This window comes from Thunnus thynnus, chromosome 5 (assembly GCF_963924715.1).
Source record: "Thunnus thynnus chromosome 5, fThuThy2.1, whole genome shotgun sequence".
Taxonomy (NCBI): Eukaryota; Metazoa; Chordata; class Actinopteri; order Scombriformes; family Scombridae; genus Thunnus; species Thunnus thynnus.
In genome coordinates this window covers 32,407,236-32,427,318 of record NC_089521.1, presented here as the reverse complement: position 1 = coordinate 32,427,318, position 20,083 = coordinate 32,407,236, and the positions used below count along the sequence as shown (strand labels likewise).

The 20,083-nt window shown below is 37.9% G+C and overlaps 1 protein-coding gene across 1 annotated transcript; it reads right to left on the bottom strand.

Moving 5' to 3' along the window:
• Positions 1-7,410: 7,410 nt before the first annotated feature.
• Positions 7,411-19,707, bottom strand: dldh (dihydrolipoamide dehydrogenase). Its single transcript, XM_067590800.1, has 14 exons — positions 19,562-19,707; positions 16,754-16,829; positions 15,670-15,749; positions 15,111-15,179; positions 14,226-14,295; positions 13,830-13,930; positions 13,589-13,732; positions 13,368-13,469; positions 13,054-13,244; positions 12,798-12,968; positions 11,524-11,713; positions 10,489-10,626; positions 9,109-9,198; positions 7,411-8,691 (listed from the first exon to the last, which is right to left on the bottom strand). Exons 1-14 carry the CDS (start codon positions 19,598-19,600, stop codon positions 8,626-8,628), a joined length of 1,527 nt encoding a protein of 508 aa, XP_067446901.1. The 5' UTR covers positions 19,601-19,707; the 3' UTR covers positions 7,411-8,625.
• Between the last annotated feature and the right edge of the window lie 376 nt (positions 19,708-20,083).

Genomic DNA, 20,083 nt, shown 5'->3' with positions numbered 1-20,083 from the left:
AACACTGTTTCTGTGTTACCGCCTGAGGAATCTATCTGATAAAGACGCAACATACACACAAAATACATTTCCCAGCCCCCAAACCTTCACATAAACCTGATTCTAACCTTAACAACATAAAACCTCTTAAAGTTTCAACGCTTAAACAACCTTTAGAGGAGGAGCCAAAACATCCTCACTTTCCAAAAAAGGTCACAAAATGTCTTCACTTTTACAATTTTCTAAAAAAACAAAACAAAACAAAACAAAAATCTGTGTACTAAAAAAACAAACTAAAAAGAAAATATAATATTTTTGAAAAATGTCTCAACTTTCTAATAATGTTGATGCTTTCCAAAGTCTCCTATCTTATTCTGAAATATTCTCACTTCCCAGAAATATCTAGACTTTGCAAAAATGTTCTGGTTTTAAACATAAACATAGAAAAATATAAGAATTTTTTTTTTTTTAATGTCTGAACTTTCTAAAAATGTCTCCACTTAGCAAAGAATGTACTTACTTTCAAGAAATTACCTCCTTTTTTGAAAATTTCTTCATTTACCAAATATGTTTCCACTGTCCTCACTATACAAAAACATTTTCACTTTATATAAACACCCTCACATTTCAAAATTACCTGACTTTCCAAAAATGTTTCACACTTTCCCAAAAAAGTCAGGGTTAGGGTTTTTTTGGAAACTTTGGAAAATGTCCTCACTTTCCAGAAAAGTCTCCACTTTGTGAAAAATGTCCTATTTAAAAAAAACAAAAACAAAACAAAACTTAACAATTTCTTTTTTCACTTTACAAAAATTGACTCACATTTCAAAATTGCCTGGCATTTCAAAAAATGTCAGTTTAAAAAAGAAAAGTTAAAAAATGCCAAAATGTCAACCTTTGAAAAAAGTCTTTACTTTCAAATATCTCCACTTTACAATGTCCCTACTAATAAAAAATGACCTCACTTTCCAAAAATGTCCTAGTTTCGAAAACTTCCTCTCCTTTCAAATGCCTTTTTAATGTCTAAAGATGCCCTCACTGGATACAATTATTTTAATTTTACAAAAAAATGTCAGTCATAATTTTCTAAAAATGTTCCTCACTTCCCAGAAAAGTCTTCACTTTGCAAAAATTTGTCCTTACTACTAAAAAATGTCTTCACATCCCAATTTCCTTTGCATTGTCTAAAAATGTCCTAACTGTCATAATGAAAATGTCATAATTGTCAAAAAAAAAAAATGTAATACTTGAAAAAAATGTCCTCAATACACAGAAACATTTTCACTTTACAAAAACATCCCCACATTCAAAAATATCTTTCTAAAAATGTTCCACTTTTTCTAAAATGTCCTCATGTCTCCAGAATGTCTTTACAAATGTCTCCACTTTGTAAAGACGTCCTTACTTATAAAAATGTGTTGCTCTAAAATGTTGTTTGGTTGTCACACAGACAGAACTGGAAGAGCACAAACAAACACACAGCGTACTGAAGCTCCTTGAAGCAAAGCTGAACAAATACTGCTGCTTCAGGAAGTTTGTCACTCAGTCAGTTTCTGTGTAAATATACTGATGAAGATCTTCATCTCAAAGAATAATGAGCTCTTAAATGGACTTGTGAGCAACACAAAGCCAGAACAGTTTTTTTAAATCTCTTTCATTCTGGTTTGGTAAAGATCAGCAGATATTTAAAGTTCGCTTCCTCATTTACGAGTAAATATACAGCTGATTGGACAAATGCACCTCTGGCTGAGCTCCATCAGTTCACATTATATCATCTGTGAAGATTCTCAGTGATCAAGGTCATCGTTATCCTCGATGTGTGGGAGGGGAGTCCCAGGTATTTAACCTCTGTGGGGTTGTTGTCAAGGTCATTGTTAAGGGCCCGACCCCTCAGATTTATCTGGTGACCCTTTGGAGGGGCCCCGACCCCTAGGTTGGGAACCACTGGACTAAACTAGCTAACTGTATATAAAGTAGTTGAAACTAGCTCCACCTCCAGCAGCTACAACAGTAACATGCTGCTCTAACACTGATGCCTCACTATTAATAATCTAATGATGTCATATATAATAATATATCAGTCAGAGGGACCAAACCACTACTTTTACTGCAATACTTTAACTACATCAAGCTCATAATACTTAAGTACTTTTACTGCAATACTTTAACTACATCAAGCTCATAATACTTAAGTACTTTTACTGCAATACTTTAACTACATCAAGCTCATAATACTTATGTACTTTTACTGTAGGAGGATTTTTCATGCAGGACTTTAACTTGTAATGGAGTATTTTTACATTGCTGTATTGGTACTTTTACTTAAAGGACCAGCTTGTAGGATTTAGTGGCATCTAGTGGTGAGGTGAGATTGCAACCAACTGAATACCCCTCCTCCTCCCCTTCCGAGTGTGTAGGACAACCTACGGTGGCCACCAAACTCGCAAAAAATGCAAGAGGTCCTCTCCAGAGCCAGTGTTTGGTTTGTCCATTCTGGGCTACTGTAGAAACATGGCGGCTCCGTGGAAGGGGACCCTCTGTCTATGTAGATATAAATGGCTCATTCTAAGGTAACGAAAACACAATGATTTTTATTTTTAGGTGATTATACACTAATTAAAACTTATGAATATTATATTCCATCTCTTCCAAGTCTGTTCTGCTAGATGCTACTAAATTCTACACACTGCACCTTTAAGTAAAGGATCTTGCACTGCTGCCAGAGGTAATGGTACATAAATCATACAGTTTTAAATGTCTTACTGTGCAGAAACAACAGTGCAAATATTCAGTTTACTGTCATGTCAGACAAGGAAATGTGTTAAATCACAACATCTGAGAAGCTAAAACCAGCACATTTTTGGCATATTTGCTTCAAAAATTACTAAAATGATTATTCTATTATCAAAATCTAGGCACAATGAAGATGCTTTTTTTCTTTCTGAAACAGTTTTACTACTACATACTGAACATTTTAGTAAAGAAAACCAAGGTTCTTTAAGTGCTCAGGAAAAAATGGAAATTTGAGCATTTTATTCCACGACAACTGGAAGATTGCTGAGGAAGATCATGTGACAAATGAAAGCTCCAGACCATCTCCTCGATGGATGCTCTTTGTCAACCAAAGCAGATCTTTATTTTTTTTAAATTTGGATCGCAATTATTCGCCAAAATGAAGCTGTAAGTGAAATATTTTACTCACTGATGATGAGTTTTATAGAAATGTCGGCATCCCTGCTCGCTCTCACCAGAGGACCGGCGCCAAGACTATTTTTGTGGCGCTCAGAAAAAAAGGGAGTTGTGCATCGAGAATGAGTGAGGAGGAAGGAAGTGACGTCTAGCAGAGAGACTGGACTGGACTTTTTCCTTAAAAACAATCCTCAAACTGTTTGATCAGAGAGGAAACGAGCTGCTCCCTCATCTACATCCACGCTGGCTGTAATCAGCAGGAAAACACAACAACAACAATCCATCTGAAGCAGCATCAGCAGGAGCCTCCAACCAAACATCCATCTGACTACTCAAACAGTGAAAGTGTTCAGTGACAAACAAGTTCACTGCCTGTTCTGCTCGCCTGAGGTAGACAACTGGAGTCAAATCCTTTACTTAAACTGCATTAACTCATTTTTTTGTCCAATTTGGGGAACAAAGAGGAAACAAGAAACACAACACAACTGTTTCGGTTCACTCTCAGCGCTCTCATAGCATTGTTTTTCAGAGATAAAGCTGTCAAAAGCCGTTGTACACTACCTGCTCAGCACCAAACGGCAAACAGACACAGTTAGCTGTAGACTAGCTGGTGAACATAGTGGAGCATTTAGCAGCTAAAGAGCCAGATATTTCCCTCAGGAGTTGGTAGAGAACAAAAACAGAGCTAAAAGAGAGTGAATATTGGACTTAAATTCACCAGGCGGATAGAAACACGACTCCAAATGAATGATAATGTTGCTCCGTAACTGCTGGATGTGGAAATAAGCAACTGTTTGCTAACATGTTAGCCACAATTACTTTATAAGCTGATAATATGACAGAAGTAGTTTTTACAGACTATTCTGCTGAAAACAAGTGGACAAAAACTTAATTTCAAGCAGCTTTAACCAGATTGAAACTATAAAGGACCAAGAATTGAACCCTGAGGAACCTCACATATAATTATTGACATTATTAATGGGAGGATCATGTTGCTCCGTAACTGCTGGATGTGGAAATAAGCAACTGTTTGCTGACAAGTTCAACATATCAGCTTAAAAGCTGATGATGTGTCAGAGTTGTGTTCACTACTTGTTTCTGCTGAAAACCAGTCGATAAAACATCAGTTAATGCAGGTTTACATTTCAGACTTTTTAAGACCTTTTAAGGCCTTTTGAGGAACCTAACGTCTGTGCTTTTTAAGACTTTTTAAGACCTGCAGATGCAAAACAGTTTCACTGTTTCTGTGTTTAATTGTCACACAAACAGTAAATGTGGCAGAAAAACAAGTTTGGTCCACAAACCAGAAGCTGTTTACACACTTTACATACACATGTTCAACTGAAGACGCAGCCAGAATGAAAACATCCAGAGTCACAATGTCTAAAAAGACAAACAGTATTTATAGATTCATAGAAAAACACGACAGCTTAGCTTGTATAAACCCTGGTTGTAAGACTTTTCTGTCCAGTAAACTGGACTTTTTAAAATGTTTTTTCTCTTTTAATTTGTGAACCTGAGAATCATGATGATCACAGTTGATGTAGTTTAATGTCACATAAACTCACATGTGCTTTTAATTCAAACAGTTAATCAATCAATCAAAAATACTGAATGTGTGACTCTAAAGTAACAGAACAGAAACAGAAAGATGCCTTTTCTGAAGGCAAAGAAGTAAAGAGAATAAAGAGAATAAAGAAGTGAAAGTTGTGAAGAAGGAAAGAAAAGAAGAATTAAAGAAAGAAAGATGGAAGGAAGTGAAGAAGGATGGACAAAAAGAAGGAGACAGACAGACAGTAAGACAGGTGAAGGTGGTGAAAGAGTGTTTTGAACCTCAGAAAAAACAAGTTAAAACATTCACACAGCTTCAGTTTAAACATTCAGAACCAGTTTTTACACATTTACAGTTCAAACATTTACAGAAACATGAGAATGAAGAATGTGTTTTTTGCTTTTTAAAGGAAGTAACATTAAAGAAACAGTGAGTCTAAATGGAAAAAGATATTAAAAAACAACATTAACAGTGACATTACCTGAGTGTAACAAGAGATGAGAGTTTCTGTCCAGAAGTTTGTTTCCTTTTCTAAAGTTTTAATTTTTATTTAAATCTCATTTCTTCTCCGTTTGTTCAGTCGGCTGTTTAATTTTTGGTTTTCTTGTCCTGCTGAACGTCAGTCGGCCATCTTCAACTCTTCAATTGTGTCTACTTCAACCTGCAGCAGCCACCACACCTGCTGAACACACACACACACACACACACACACACACACACACACTTACAGTTACCTACGTAGTCAGTGTTCAAACAGAGGTGGAGTCTTTGCTGGTAAAACACCAGTTATTCAAATATGTGTCATCTGACAGCTACTTCAGTTAAACAGCAGCTGCTAAATATAAAGCATCCTACATGTTGTTTTACAGTTTGTTATCACTTAATCCATTCATGTTTGTATCAAAAATGTTGTACATTCATTTCTTTTATGATGTTACAGAGCCTGGGAGGAGCCACAGAGAAAAAAAAAAGCCTAATTTGTGCTCTCGATTGAATAATTTGAGCTCTTGAATTAATAATTTGTGCTCTTGATTAATAATTCTTGCTCTCGATATAATCATTCGGACTCTTAATTTCATAATCTGTGCCCTCAATTAATAATTCATGCTCTCGATTTAATAATTCATGCTCTTCATTAATAATTTGTGCTCTTGATTTAGTTATTTGTTCTCTCAATTTAATAATTACTTAATCTAATTAAGTCCAAGAGATCGACAGTGAGTTTACGCAGGACGAAAGAATAGCGTGAGGGTGAATTTCGTTAAATTGAGAGCGTGAATTAGTCATTTTTTTTCTCTGTGGCCCCTGCTGGGCTCCGTATGATGTGACTTTTCTGAAATGTTTGTTCACTTGGTCCAGTTTTGTCATTTCTACCCGTGGTAGCAGTTTGTTCAGTCCGTCTGGTCCAGACTGAAATATCTCAAGAACTATTGGATGGATTACAATTAAATTTTGCACATGCCATTGGAAAGCTTGCCATTTGCTAGTCTGAAGATGTGACTCAGAGCATCTTCTGAATCTGGAGTCATGAGTTAAGGGTCAAGCCTAGGAGAGCATGAGAGCATAAATCAGGAGCTCTCCTCCAACGGGAACTTTTCAAGTCCAGACCGGCCAACTCACTCATCATAACCAGATACAGACTCCAGCTCCTCACCCCAGCATATTGGACTCCATTCTCCGTAAGAAGTCACCCCAGAGAGCAAGCAAGTAGTCCTACAAAACCTTCATCAACTTGTTTAAACCCTGGTGCTTTCATAATTTGTAACTTCAATTGGCAATTCAGAACTAAGCTGTGGTACCACTGATATGACTCACTGCTTCTCAGGTAACAGTTATCTCATCTGTTTTTAAGGGTTCAACTAAACAATTAATAACTTGGCATCATGCATTCAAGTCATTCATTAGCCATAGCCTTGTGTTCCAGTTTCAGTTGTCTTGTGTCTTGTTTGTAAAATGTTGTAGTATTTAGTACTTGTAGCTGTAGTATTAGTAATAAATGTGTATGTAACTAAAATGGACTTGTGTTTTCTTGTGCTTGCATCTCAGTCACTTATACCCTTGCAAAATCATAATTACAATTAATAACAATCATAATTCTAATTGACTTCTCTTGTGCGGCCAACAAGGATGACTATTTCCCTATTATTATACCTACTCTAATATGAGTTATATCACTGGACGAATAATTACATGTTGGAGTTGTGCACAATAATAATTCGTAATTCCCCCATAAAATCATAAAGATATTTGAGTGCACAAATTCCTACATGACTTATGATGATCCTCTGACTTTTCCACTGGCGCCATAATACAAACATAATACATAATACTTATGTACTTTCACTGTAGTAGTTGGTACTTTTACTTCAGTAAAGGATGTGAATACTTCGTCCACTGTTGTTCATCATATATCAAAGCTGAGAAAATGAACAGCTTTATTTACTCAAACATGAGCTGAAATAAGCCCTTGTGTTCTTTTAGTTTCATTTATTTATGTTTTTATATAATTCAAGTGATATTTTATGTTAACATTCAGTTTATGGAATAATTTGTATAACTTTAAGATTCTGCTCAGTTTACATATAACAAGGAAATGTTGCTTTTATAAGCTGAATATTGAACTTGGATTATTGTAGTGATTGTAAATAAGTCACCATAGATGTCAGTAAATGTAAAGTTACACACTGTAGTCTTATTGAACGGATAATGTATTTATTGTTTAAATGGCGTGAGAAGCATGAACAGACCAGAGCCAATCACAGTGAAGTAATCAGAGCAGGAAACAGTTTCACAGCAACATCAGCGGCTCGTCTCCAAAACCGAATGTATATTATTTATTATATTGGCCTTTAAACAGCAAATCAACACTCGCTTACACACCAAGCATGTTTGGTGACGTCACAGCAGGTGTTGATCTGAGGTTGTTGGAAAGTTTCAAGTTGTATTGCAGAGAAAGAAGTCGTAGTTCTGTGATGCAGCAGATGTCAGGGAAGAGCATTTCTGATAAATTGTGTATTTTGTCTTTACTTTTCAGGATTTTCAAACTTTCAAATTACTTTATTAAGCTCCAAATTTCTAGTTTGAAAAATTATCTCAACCACAACAACGACATCTCAGCGAACGATCCTCTCTCAGGTCATCACATGACCTTTGCATCACGTACAAAGACTTGAAGGCTCCAGAAAAGGTGTTTAAATGGACCTTTGAAACTTTCTGTCAGTTTCACTGACTGGTCAAATACATTTTAAATTACGTATTTAAAAAAAAAAAAAAGAAGGTATGACTCACTAAAATCAACAATTTCTCAAAATGCTGCCCCCTGCCATCTTTCTAGCTGGTCAGTCATGTTGCATTTCTGACTTTTCCAGTCGCTTTACATTAAATATTAATAATTTCTGGTCCAAACACCTGCTGTGATGTCACAAACTGGGAAGATTTAACCCCCACAAAAAGGCCACTTTAACCAGTAAGACTTTGAATGTGTGGAGCCGCAGCAGCTTCGGTCTCCTGCTCTGATTATAAAACGTCATGTTTGTTGAATTGTTTCACACTGTAAAAAAACAAGGAAAAACAAAACACTCCCATCTTTCTTTACAAAGAGAAACCGCAGTCATCCAGCCAAAATAGTATTTATATCTCTATGTAAATAAGTGCATAATATGCTTCTGTTAACTATGTGGTTGGAAAACAAAAAGACTGATGTGCATTCAGTGTTTATTTAGCGCCCAAAACCCTCTTTTAATATTTTATTGAGAACATTTAAATAACATTAGAACTAAATGCGGTACAGTCTGGGTGAGCGAAGAGGATCCTGGTGGGTTGGATGAAGGTTTTTTTTTTGACGCAGACACACAGCTTCCTGTTTCTCTGTTATATACACTGAAGGTGCGACAGCGGCCGGCAGATCAGAAGTTGATGGCTTTGCCGAAAGAGGCGGCCAGGTTAGCTTCTCTGAAGGCCTCCGACACCGTCTGCAGGAGGAAGAAGAGGAAGAAGAGGAAGGAAGAAGAGGTCAAATTTGAGTTTTACTTCAGCCTGGTCATGTTTAAACAGTTATTTTATGCAGGTTAAAAGCCTTTATGCAATTATTAAACTTATTCTTCTTCTTATTAAAATGTGCAATTATGTGATGAACAGAAAATTAATTTGCAAATAGTCTAATAATTGATTACTTGTCATTTTCTGAGCACAAAATGCCGAACAATGACCTGATCCCAGACTCTCAATTATGATAATTTGCTGCTTTTCTTTGTCTTATGTGATTGTAAACTGAATAGCACTGCAGATAAATGCTGATGTGTTATTGTTATGAACTTGTGTGTGTGTGTGTGTGTGTGTGTGTGTGTGTGTGTGTGTGTGTGTGTGTGTGTTGCAGTAGCAGCACATACTGGATGGGCGTGGCAGACTCTGGCGACGTCCTCACAGGAAGCGCCGTACTCCATGGCCAAAGCAGCTTCATTAATCATCTCTCCTGCCCCCTGCAGGGAAACACACAAACAGCAGCTTTTAGTTTGACTGATTGAAACTGATGAGTTTGATCGCTCTGTCAGACATTATGTTTGATTTTTTTAAATTAAAAAAAAACAAAAACACAAGTGCATTAATACAATACAATAAGCACATTCTATTATTTGTCTCTAGTCATGGTGATATTTGTAGGTCAGTCCAACACATTGATCCAAAGTGAAACATGTTAAAGACTTCTAAAACTCAAATTAGCATCCAGACAAGCTACATGTTTGCATGTTATACTATCATGGTAACTGTTAGAAATGTACTTACTTACTTAGTACATACTTATGCTGTGTCTCAAATCGTGTACTTCTGTACTTACACTTAACATTGTGAGCGCATAAGTGTGTTCACACTGAGAAGTACGGGAAATGCACTGTGAGAACCCGGATGGTGCATTCAAAACAGTCAAAAAGTTGAATGTGGAATTTTGGACACTTCTCGCCCTCAACGGTCGCCATCTTGGCTACGTAGCGGAAGGGGAGGAACCGCTTTTCGTGAGTACGTTGTAACTACGGTGAACATCACCACATCATACAAATGTAAGTTATACATGTGTTTTTTAGCACTAAGCACCACTATACTGTTGTCGGATATAAGCCATCGGTATGTTTTTTGGGTCAATTTAGCAGTCTGTAATTATTTGGTAGCACGAATGCTAACGCTAGCTAATGCTAATTTGCGATCGTCATTTCCGGTAAGTGCACAACGGCCATGTTTGATTTGAGACAACACTGCCCTGTAGAAATTTGCGCGCTACGCCAGTAATATATAGTGTACACAGTGTACTACATGAAAGTGTACTAACAGAAGTATGTGATTTGAGACACAGCTTTAGTTATGTGTTTTTTTTAATCATCAAATAAATTCATTCATTCATTCTGCAGTCTTTCGCAGATATAAATAATCATTACTCCTCTGAAATGAACTACGTCCGTAAGCGATCTGTGAAAAAAGTTGATAGAAAGCGATAAAACTTTTGCCTTCCTTATAATTTAATATAGAAAATAACATTAAAGCCCCTCATAAACACCGTCTGGTTAACAGTTAACTATATGGCTTCCAGACTAACTGAAAAACACCTTCATGAGTCTGATCAACTGACGGAAAGACTAACTAGGTGGCAGTTTTCACTGATTCACCAGAAACCTGATATGAACTGATAACAGCTGATCTCTGGTTGGTGATTCCTCTGATCGGATACATTCACAGTAAGTCACGTCTGCTCAGTCTGGTGTTTGGATTAAAGCTCTTACAGATCCGAGGATGTGAGCTCCCAGCATCCTGTCTGTCTCCTTGTGGCTGAGGATCTTCACCAGGCCGTCGGTGTCGGCGTTGGTTTTGGCTCGGCTGTTGGCTGCGAAGGGGAACTTGCCGATTTTGTACGGGACGCTCTGAGGACGAGAAGATTCAGAGTCAGACTGGACACTGGTCTGAAACCACACAGTGCTTCCATGTTTTACTGACACTGGTCCCAGTATCACCCCCAGTTCAACTCTACTGTGCACTTGATTAGAGCGAAACCACTAAATCAGCATCTTATTGCAGATATATCAGTATATGTGTGTATATGTTCATTTAACAGCAACCGTTCAGAGCTGCAACTCATTATTTTCATTATCAACTAATCTGCAGATTATTTTCTCAATTAATTGATTAATCATTTAGTCAATAAAACAGTTCACTGTAGGGTAAGATCAAAAAAGCTGTTAACTCTTACATTTAAGAACCTAAAACCATCAAATGTTTGGTGTTTTTGCTTGAAAAAAATAACTGAGATGATTAATTGATTGTCAAAATAGTTCCATATTAATTTTCGGTTAATCAACTCTTAATCAAATGATGACTATAATTAGATCCACTTCTATTTCAAATGTCAGTTAAATCAAAGGACATGATGGGATTTTAGAAGCCAAACTGTTGAGACAAAAGCAGATTTTACACACTAAAGGCTGCAACTGATGATCATTTTCATTATTGATTAATCTGCCGAATACTTTCAGGAAATAGTGAAAAACCGCTCAAGGATATTTATTAAAATGTCTTGTTTTGTTCATCTAACAATCAAAAACACAAAGATATTCAGTTTGATGTCATATATGATACATAAGAGCAGCAAAGAGTATTTTGGCATTTTTGTTTGAAAAATGACGATGAATCGATTGATCATAGCAGCTCTGTTGTACACAGGTGCTTAATTCTCCTGCTGCTGCTACAATAATAATCATTAATATTACGACCACGACTCTGTTTCCCGTCGTTTCCATCTACCGTCACCTCCTGACTCTCACCTCCTCTTTGAGCTGCTCCTCCGTCTTGCCCACCCAGGCAACCTCGGGGTGTGTGTAGATGACGGAGGGAACGCAGTTGTAGTCGATATGCACGGCGCCGCCGGCCATTCCCTCCACGCAGATGATGCCCTCGTCCTCGGCTTTGTGGGCCAACATCGGCCCGGCAACCACGTCACCGATGGCATAAATACTGACGGGGAGAGGAAAGAGGAAGAAACATGGAACATCACTTCTGAAGCCATTTACTCCAAACTGACTTGTTACAGCTCTGTGTCGCATGTTTGTTTTGTAATATTAAGACTCTTTTGACAAATGTCTCCCTCCGTCCAAACTATGCTGGGAAAGTTTATAAATGCATCTTTTTCTCTTTGTCTCAACCCTTCATCCAGGCTAAAACTGAGCTTTCACAAAAGTTTGTGCAAAATGATGTGTGAGGGTCGAGTCTCTGTGGCCGTAAAGTTCAGACGCCTCCAACTTTCTCTCTGTTCATTTATTTTATATGTGAATACAGCTGAATACACAGCACACAGCTTATCATTAATCTCAATCAATTAATGCTGATCTTAATGAATAATTAAGTGTTTAGACAAGTGTGTAAGAACAGAGTTTTTAATCTAAGTACGTGATTACGAAATAAACGATAAATTATACTAACTAAAACAATTTTAGGTTATTCCATGTTCCCTGTACAGCTTTATAACTACATAAAAACATTAAGCCGCTAAATTCTAAAATGCTGTTTTGGAGCAAAAACAACCTGCATCACAGCAGGAGTTTCAGTTTGTTTCTGCAAACACCTCCGTCCACATTAGAACGCCAAAACCCGGTATCCTCCTCCTACCAGGCATGTGTGGAGGACAGATGAGGAGGTCAGCCACAGAAAACCAACGAAGAAGAAATGGTATACTATTTCTGTTTCTGCGGCAGATTCCAACAGTCTGAGCAGAGAAAGACGGTGGATAGTTACGTTTAACCCTTAACAAGCTGTCAAAGGAGACAATAAAGAGAACAACACTCGCATGAAGCCGTCCACCATTGTTGTTGCTGTCATTGTGTTTCTTCCTCTGCCAATGAAATGCCGCGCTACTGCCACCATCTGTTTTTTCAGCGATATGACAGCGTTTCTACAAAGCTCCGTTTTCAGGGGAGAAAAACAGCATTTTAGTCTCGACGGAGGGTCAAAACGGAGAGAAAAAGATGTTTTTATGAATGAAGCCGGCGTAATGTGGACGTGGTCTGAGGATGGACGAAGCCGGACTGTTGCTCAGCAGTACCTGGGTACTTTGGTCTGGAAGCGGTTGTTGACTGGGATGCGGCCCCTGTTGTCCAGCTCGATGCCCACAGAGTCCAGGCCCAGGTTCTGAGTGAAAGGTCTTCTGCCGATGCAGACCAGCAGCACGTCACACGTCAGAGTCTCGTTCTTCCCTCCGGCCGCCGCCTCCACACTGAAACACATCAACACACACACGGTTACACACGGCCGCTATCACTTACCTTTTAAAATTTAAACCAACCAGCGTTTTCACTCACGCAACATCGATCTTGCCGTCGGGCCTCTTGGTGGCTCCCATGACTTTGGTGCCGAGCTTAAACTTCATGCCCTGCTTCTGCAGGATGCGCTGGAAGTTCTTGGAGATCTCCATGTCGATGCCCATGCCGCCTACGTGGCCGAGGAACTCCACCGCTGTGACCTTAGAGCCCAGACGCTGCCACACTGACCCCTGCAGGACCGGAGGACAAACACCGGCGTGACTGAGAGGACAGATTCAAGAGCTCCGAAACAAAAACGGAAAAAACTAGTAGAAGTATGGAGAACAGGATATGTTGAAGAACGTGATGCTGACCAGCTCCACGCCGATAACTCCAGCTCCGATGACGATCAGCTCCTCTGGAACTTTCTTCAGGGACAGCGCTCCTGTCGACGACACGATGTTGTCCTCATCGATCTACAACGAAAAAACATTCAAGAAGGTTTCAGCAAACGGTCACAAACATAGTTTTTAACTTTATATAAAATCCCATAAATCTGCCAGTAAACGTCTGTGAGGATGAAACCGAGCCGTACCTGGATCCCGGGGAAGGGCGTGACCTCGGAGCCGGTGGCGATGAGGATGTTCTTAGTGTTGATGACCTGCTCGCTGCCGTCAGCCGTTACGGCCGTCACCTGGTTCTTACCGGTCACCTTCCCGAAACCGTTGACGTGGGTCACCTGAGGGGAGTGATGTCACACTGTGAATACTGTTTATTACTTAATGAAAATCGTTGTGAACATTCGTTTAAAACACAGAGAGAGAAAGAAGTCTGACTTTGTTCTGTTTGAATAGATGTGCGATTCCTCCGGTCAGCGCTTTCACTGCTCCGCTCTTCTGAGCCATCATCTTCTCCAGGTTCAACGAGATGCCTGAAACTGAGAGAGAGAGAGACTCCGATCAGTGTTTACTATCACAATTACTGAGTTATTAGTGTTCAGCTTTGGTTTTTCTCAAATTTTAAAGTTAAAATACTAAAATCTGTCTGTCAGTCCTCCACTTTGGTCCGGACTCAGTTTGATGGATCGCCGTGAAATTTGGTTCAGACATTCATAATCAGAGGATCAATCATAATGACTTTTCTCTTCAGTTTTCACTGATGCAGTGAAATATCTCAGCATCTATCAGACGGACTGGTACAAAGATTAGTTCAGACATTCATGAGCGTCTTACTTTCGATGCCTCTGCTTTCAAAGTCCTTGCCGTGAGCCATGTGGTACAGGTAGGAGTTGTTCAGCAGAGCCTGCAGACGCAAAATATCAATTAACACAGATGGAAGAACATTTTTTAATACATGCATATCATATATTAAATGTTTTTTTTAGAATTGTCTTAAGTATCTATACTCAGCGTGTGTTTTATTTTTTCCTCTGACTGGAAAACAAATTTCACTAAAATGGCACTGGATACTTGCAGGTAATCACTCGATTTACAGCACAAATATTAGACTTCTGCAGCGTTGAGAACTTAAACTAGGCTGAGATCGATCTTATGGCTCTGCACGTACTCACAGAACTGGAGTTACATCCAGCTAACCACTACTTCCTGTGGATGTGTGAAGCTGTAACCACGTAAGACCGACTGACAGCTGCCATGTGGACACCACAACATGGCTAAAGGAGCTAATGGCTAACTGAGCTAACAAATAAAAAGTACATTAATGTTAACTGCTTTGGGGTCAATTCTTAATGTAAACATTAATATTTTTAATAATGCACCTGGTTAGAAGGTTCCTTGTACAATTTACAGCATTAGTTCTCCGAGAATCTCTTTCATATCCAAAAAAAACGTTTTTAACTGAAGTATCTCGAACAGAATCAATGTTCAAATGAATCAAACTCGGACTTTGTGTATGAATCTTCTTCACAACATATTTTGCTGCTTTATTTCTGGAATATTCCTAAAGACTGCAGATGTTTACTACGTTAAATTACTCAGAGCAGATTTGGAAGGACGTGACGCTCTTTAATCAGAAGATTAAATGTTTTGCAGCCTGAATTGATCTTCAATCACTGTAGAGACAGATCATTACGATCAGGAAGAAAAGCAGTTTATTACCTTTGAGGGGATGCAGCCGACGTTTAGACAGGTCCCACCCAGTGTGGCGTTCTTCTCCACACACACTGTCTGTCAAAAGAATAAATGTATTAGACACAAATAGAGCTGCAACGATTGGTCGTTTAGCTATCAACTATAAAATTAATCAGCACCTATTTTGATAATTGATTAATTGTTTGGAGAATTTGGACAAATTCGCTGATTGAAATGTGAATATTTTCTGGTTTCTGTGACAGTAAACTGAATATCTTTGGGTTGTCGACTGTTGGTCGGGAGAAAACAAGATATTTGAGGTAGACCAAAGAACTCATCGATTAATCAAGAAGTTAGTTAGTCAGTTGCAGCTTTGGAGACATCTGTATTAATGTTTCTTCTCCTACAAAGGACATGATTCACTTTAAACTTTCAGTCCTGTGAACTGGGACCAGTAGATGTGTTTCCATCCAAATATGGTAAGCAAATTTTCCTAATGTAAAAATAAAAATAAAATGAAAGAGATGCATTTCTATCTGTTAGATTAGAGCAAGTGAATGTACATGTCAGGGAGGCAGCAGTTTACCTTGAAGCCGAGCTGTGCAGATTTGATGGCAGCGACGTAGCCGCCTGGACCGGAGCCCACCACTGTGACGTCGGCATCGACTACAGAGATGCAACACAGAGACTTGTATCACCAGTTTATAACAGCAGCTCAGAGCTCAGAGATAAGACAGCAGAGGGATAAAGACCAAAATGCACATGATCTTAGTAAAACTACAAAATCAAAGTTAGATAAGAAGGAGACTTTAGCAAGAAAGCTAATGCAGGTTGTTGTTGTGTAGCAGGATGCAATCAGGCTCAGTGTGACCGTCTGCTCTGCTGATGATAGAACGACAAGTTATCACTTCATTAAGATCTGATTTGCTGTATTAAAATAAGGACTCCAGCTATGTAAGCTAATGATGGAACAGTATTTAATCAAATGAATGTAAAACAAGTGGTTTTGGTTTCTGATTTTTTCCTCAAGCAAGAACATTAAAGCAAAAAGTCATTCACACAGCAGATATGTTGCTGTAGCAGACAAAAAAAAGCAATTTAATGTCAGTTGTACTTTAAAACAGTAGTCAGCTGCTCAGCTGTACATTCAAACAGATTTTGCTTTCTGCATTTATTCATACTGGTCATTAAAAGATCCCCTCCCTCTTTCACAATGTGCTTCCAATGTAAGAGATTAAGAACATTCAACAGTCCTTATTTTGTGCTCCAAAGTTCAACTGAAGCTAATGTGAGGCTTAGTGAATCTGAGTTAATCAAATAAAGTGGCAATCTTCCAAAATCACACTGTTTTTAATGTGAAACTTGTCTCACTGCAGCTCAGCACAGAAACTCTCTCCTGCCAGATTTTACACTGCACTCAAGTCTTGCTGCCGGAAACCAGCAAATGAAAACATAACAAATATGGAAATGTCAGTAGTGGGGAAAAAAAGGAGGAAATATTGCAACAGCTGTCAATGCCGTGACAACATGACGCCATGTCAGAGTAAGGGAAGAGGAACTGTAAAACACTACTGTATCACACAACTGGCTAAAGTTCATAGGTGAACATGCCGTTAATAAAGACAAGTGATTAGCTTTGTACAGTGGAGGTGATTGAACAGTTATCTTACTTGCTGCTTTGTCAGCGTAGGTTCTGACTGATACAGATGCAGCTCCGTGCAGTTTGCAGGGCAGGTGGTGGCTCCGCTGTGAGACAAACAAAACACACACAGAGCACAATTACATTAAAGGACGGGTTCACAATTCTTCAAGTGTCTTAAAACAACAGTCAGGAGCCCAAATGAACAGTGAAACCTGTTTTTCTTGCTGTAATCATTCCTCCTGTTCATACTGACCATTAGAAGATCCCTTCATAATGCACTTACAATGGAAGTGATGGAGGACAAAATCCACAGTCCTCCTTCTGTGCAAAAAATGTATTTCAAAGTTTATCTGAAGCTAATATGAAGCTTCAGCGTCCAAATGAGTCAAATCAAGTAGATATCTTTCAACATTACAGTCTTTTTAGTGCCAAAGTCCCTCTTTTTGTTACTATACTTCCACCTGCAGCTCAACAGGGAAACACTGTCCGAGGAAACACAAAGAGGGAATTTGATGCTAAAAAGACTGTAAATGTGTCAGATATCCACTTGATATGACTAACTCAGACTGATGAAGCCTCATATAAGCTTCACAGAGACTTTTAAATACATTTGATTGATGAATGAAACTAAAATTGGCAGCTAAAACTGGCACTTACACATATTTCTGTACGTTTGTACAGTCTTAGATAAAATTCAGTGGCCCAAGTAGGAGTTTCAGCTTTATTGCCACTGCAAACGTATCTACTACACTTTATTACATTATTTCTTTATGACAGGTGTTAAACAGGTAGATAGTCACACGTATTTATAGCTGTTCTGTGACACTGGAGGATCAATTATATGAGAAAGACCGAAGTGTTGACAACATTTATTCAGGTGTTCCTGCTCTACAGACAGACCAGAGCTGCAATGATTAGTCAATTAATCTAGCAACAGAAAAATACTATTTTGATAATAAAATAAAAATATTTTGGTCATTTTTTTTTAATTAACAATGTCACAAATTTGCTGGTTGTAGCTTTTTAAATGAGACAATTTTAAGCTTTTACGTGTCATATATGAAAGTAAACTGCTGATTGGACAAATCTAGACATTTGAAGAAAACAAAACAATTAATTGATTGATTGAGAAAGATTTCCAGATTAATCAATAACAAAATAATCATTAGTTTCAGCCCTAAAACAGATATGTACAATACAGTTTTGGTTATCTGTTATCTGTATTTAATATGTGAATATTAAAGGGTCACAAGTTTCAGTTAGCAGCAACCGAAATTTAAATAGATAGACAGACACATAGATAGATAGATAAATAGGTAGTTGGTGGATAGATAGATAGACAGATTCTCAAAAGAGACGAAAAATTAAAATTAGATGGTTGTTAAGCTCGCGTAGCTTTGAGATGACAAACCACCAGCTGCTAAACCTCTGACATAAACAACACAGACTTAGGTAACCTCTGCTAACATTTAGCATGCTAACATGGCTTTTTTTCCATCTCAACTTTATTGACAACAGTCAAACTCAAAAAAATAGTAAAATACAAACAAGTATGAAGAAGAAAAAGAGGAAACAAAGTGCCAGGCAATTCAATGACATAATAAACTAACATTTTAAAAAGGGGTACAGATTAGTAATCAAGTAACATTAGTCAATAATTTCTATATGTTTCAAACATTTGTTTGTTTGTTGGTTTTTTATTTTGCAGCTTGACTACAGAATTGTAATAGAGCTCAATATCAATTAGAAATTAGGTGAAGTTTGGTTTTCTATTGGTTGATTTCATTTTATGTATATGCAATTTGCCAAAAATTATAAATAGTTGGATTAAAAATTGTAAACATTCTTGTCCACTGAGTTATTGTCAAAATCAATTAATATATCAGACCTTAAAGTGTGACCATCTGACCAGTTTTTTCTAGATAGAAAGTTTTGCATATCAATCCAAAATATTTGTGGAATACATATACTGGAAAAAAATAAGTGAAGAATAGTTTCTTTGTTTAGACCACAGAAATCACAGGAATAATGCAATGCTGACATGGCTTGTAGGGCAGGAAGTGTCCACTGTGACGTTACACACATTTATTGAGTCTAGTTGTTTCTAATGTTTATGATAAATTTCTACTGTAAATTACTGAAGAGTATGGATTTAAAATCGGCAGATTTAATGACCCTGAATGTACTAACCAAACCGATTTATGTTTATTTTTTTTCTATTATTTATGTTGGGTTATTAATAATTTGTATATTTAAATTTATGTTTTGTTGTGTTTGTTTTCTCTTACTCAGACACATGCCCAGGTTTATAATACTAAATGATACCATGGTTGACTTCTTGCCTTGTTGTTTAAAGATTTATTATTCAATAAAACATGTTTTTTCCAAGTTGTAGCTTTTAACATTATTATACAAATGTCACTTATTTCAAAACGATTATAATTTGAGGTAGCAGGCTGATTTTAGCTCTTTCTACAGTGTGTTTTCTTGGGAAACATTGAGGGACATTCAGCTGCACAAGTCGTATTTTTTATTAAAATATGTCCTTTTTAAATAATTTTATTTATGCCGAATTAACAAGAGCCAAGTCATAAAATGCGATAACATGTCAAATCCATATTTAGCGACGTATTTTTTCGCCAATAACAACAACAAATCTAAAATGCAGGTTTTCCGGTCGGACTCTGGCGTTAGCTGCTGCTAGCTGAGCCGCTAACCAGGCCCGGACCGCAGCTCTGAGATAACAGCTTCCAGAAGACCCGCAGAGGGGGAGACTTGTTTTAAAACTACTCCGGACAACACATGCCGGTCGTGGGTTACTAAAATGCGTCCTTACCGTGGCCAGAGAGCGATATAACTGAGTCCAGCTCTGCATCTTGTCTGTGTCCCCTCACAGGATCGGTAACCTACAGCAGGCCAACCAGCCAAGGACTCCTGGAATTGCGCATGCGCAGTAGCACACCAGTAAAACACGCCTGAATGTCGACTCTGAATGACGTAGATGGTTGTGAAACGATGTGAAAGTTGTTTTGTTTTTTGTTTTTTTATTCACAAATGTCATTAAAAAAACAAAACAAAAACAACAACCAATACTTACTCTTTTCCGTGATGATTTCACACATGTTTTAACATTTCTAAACATTTCTTCAAAATTTTTAAGCCCTAAATGCCATAAATAAATTAGCTCCACAATACATTACTGATCTGCTGAGTCCATATTCTGCCTCCAGATCATTTAGGTCATCCTCACAACAACTCACGCCTCAAAACCAAAGGTGACCGAGCTTTCTCTGTTGCTGCTCCAGGTTCTGGATGAGTTTCCGTCCCACATTAAATCCTGTTCCACCGATGATCATTT

Bases quoted from the DNA above. Each gene is read 5' to 3' on its own strand.
- dldh (XM_067590800.1), bottom strand. From the start codon at position 19,600: ATGCAGAGCTGGACTCAGTTATATCGCTCTCTGGCCACG. The intron at 16,830-19,561 runs GTAAGGACGCAT...TTTGTCTCACAG, and splicing joins TATATCGCTCTCTGGCCACG to CGGAGCCACCACCTGCCCTG. The intron at 13,470-13,588 runs GTACGGCTCGGT...TTTTCGTTGTAG, and splicing joins CGCCCTTCCCCGGGATCCAG to ATCGATGAGGACAACATCGT.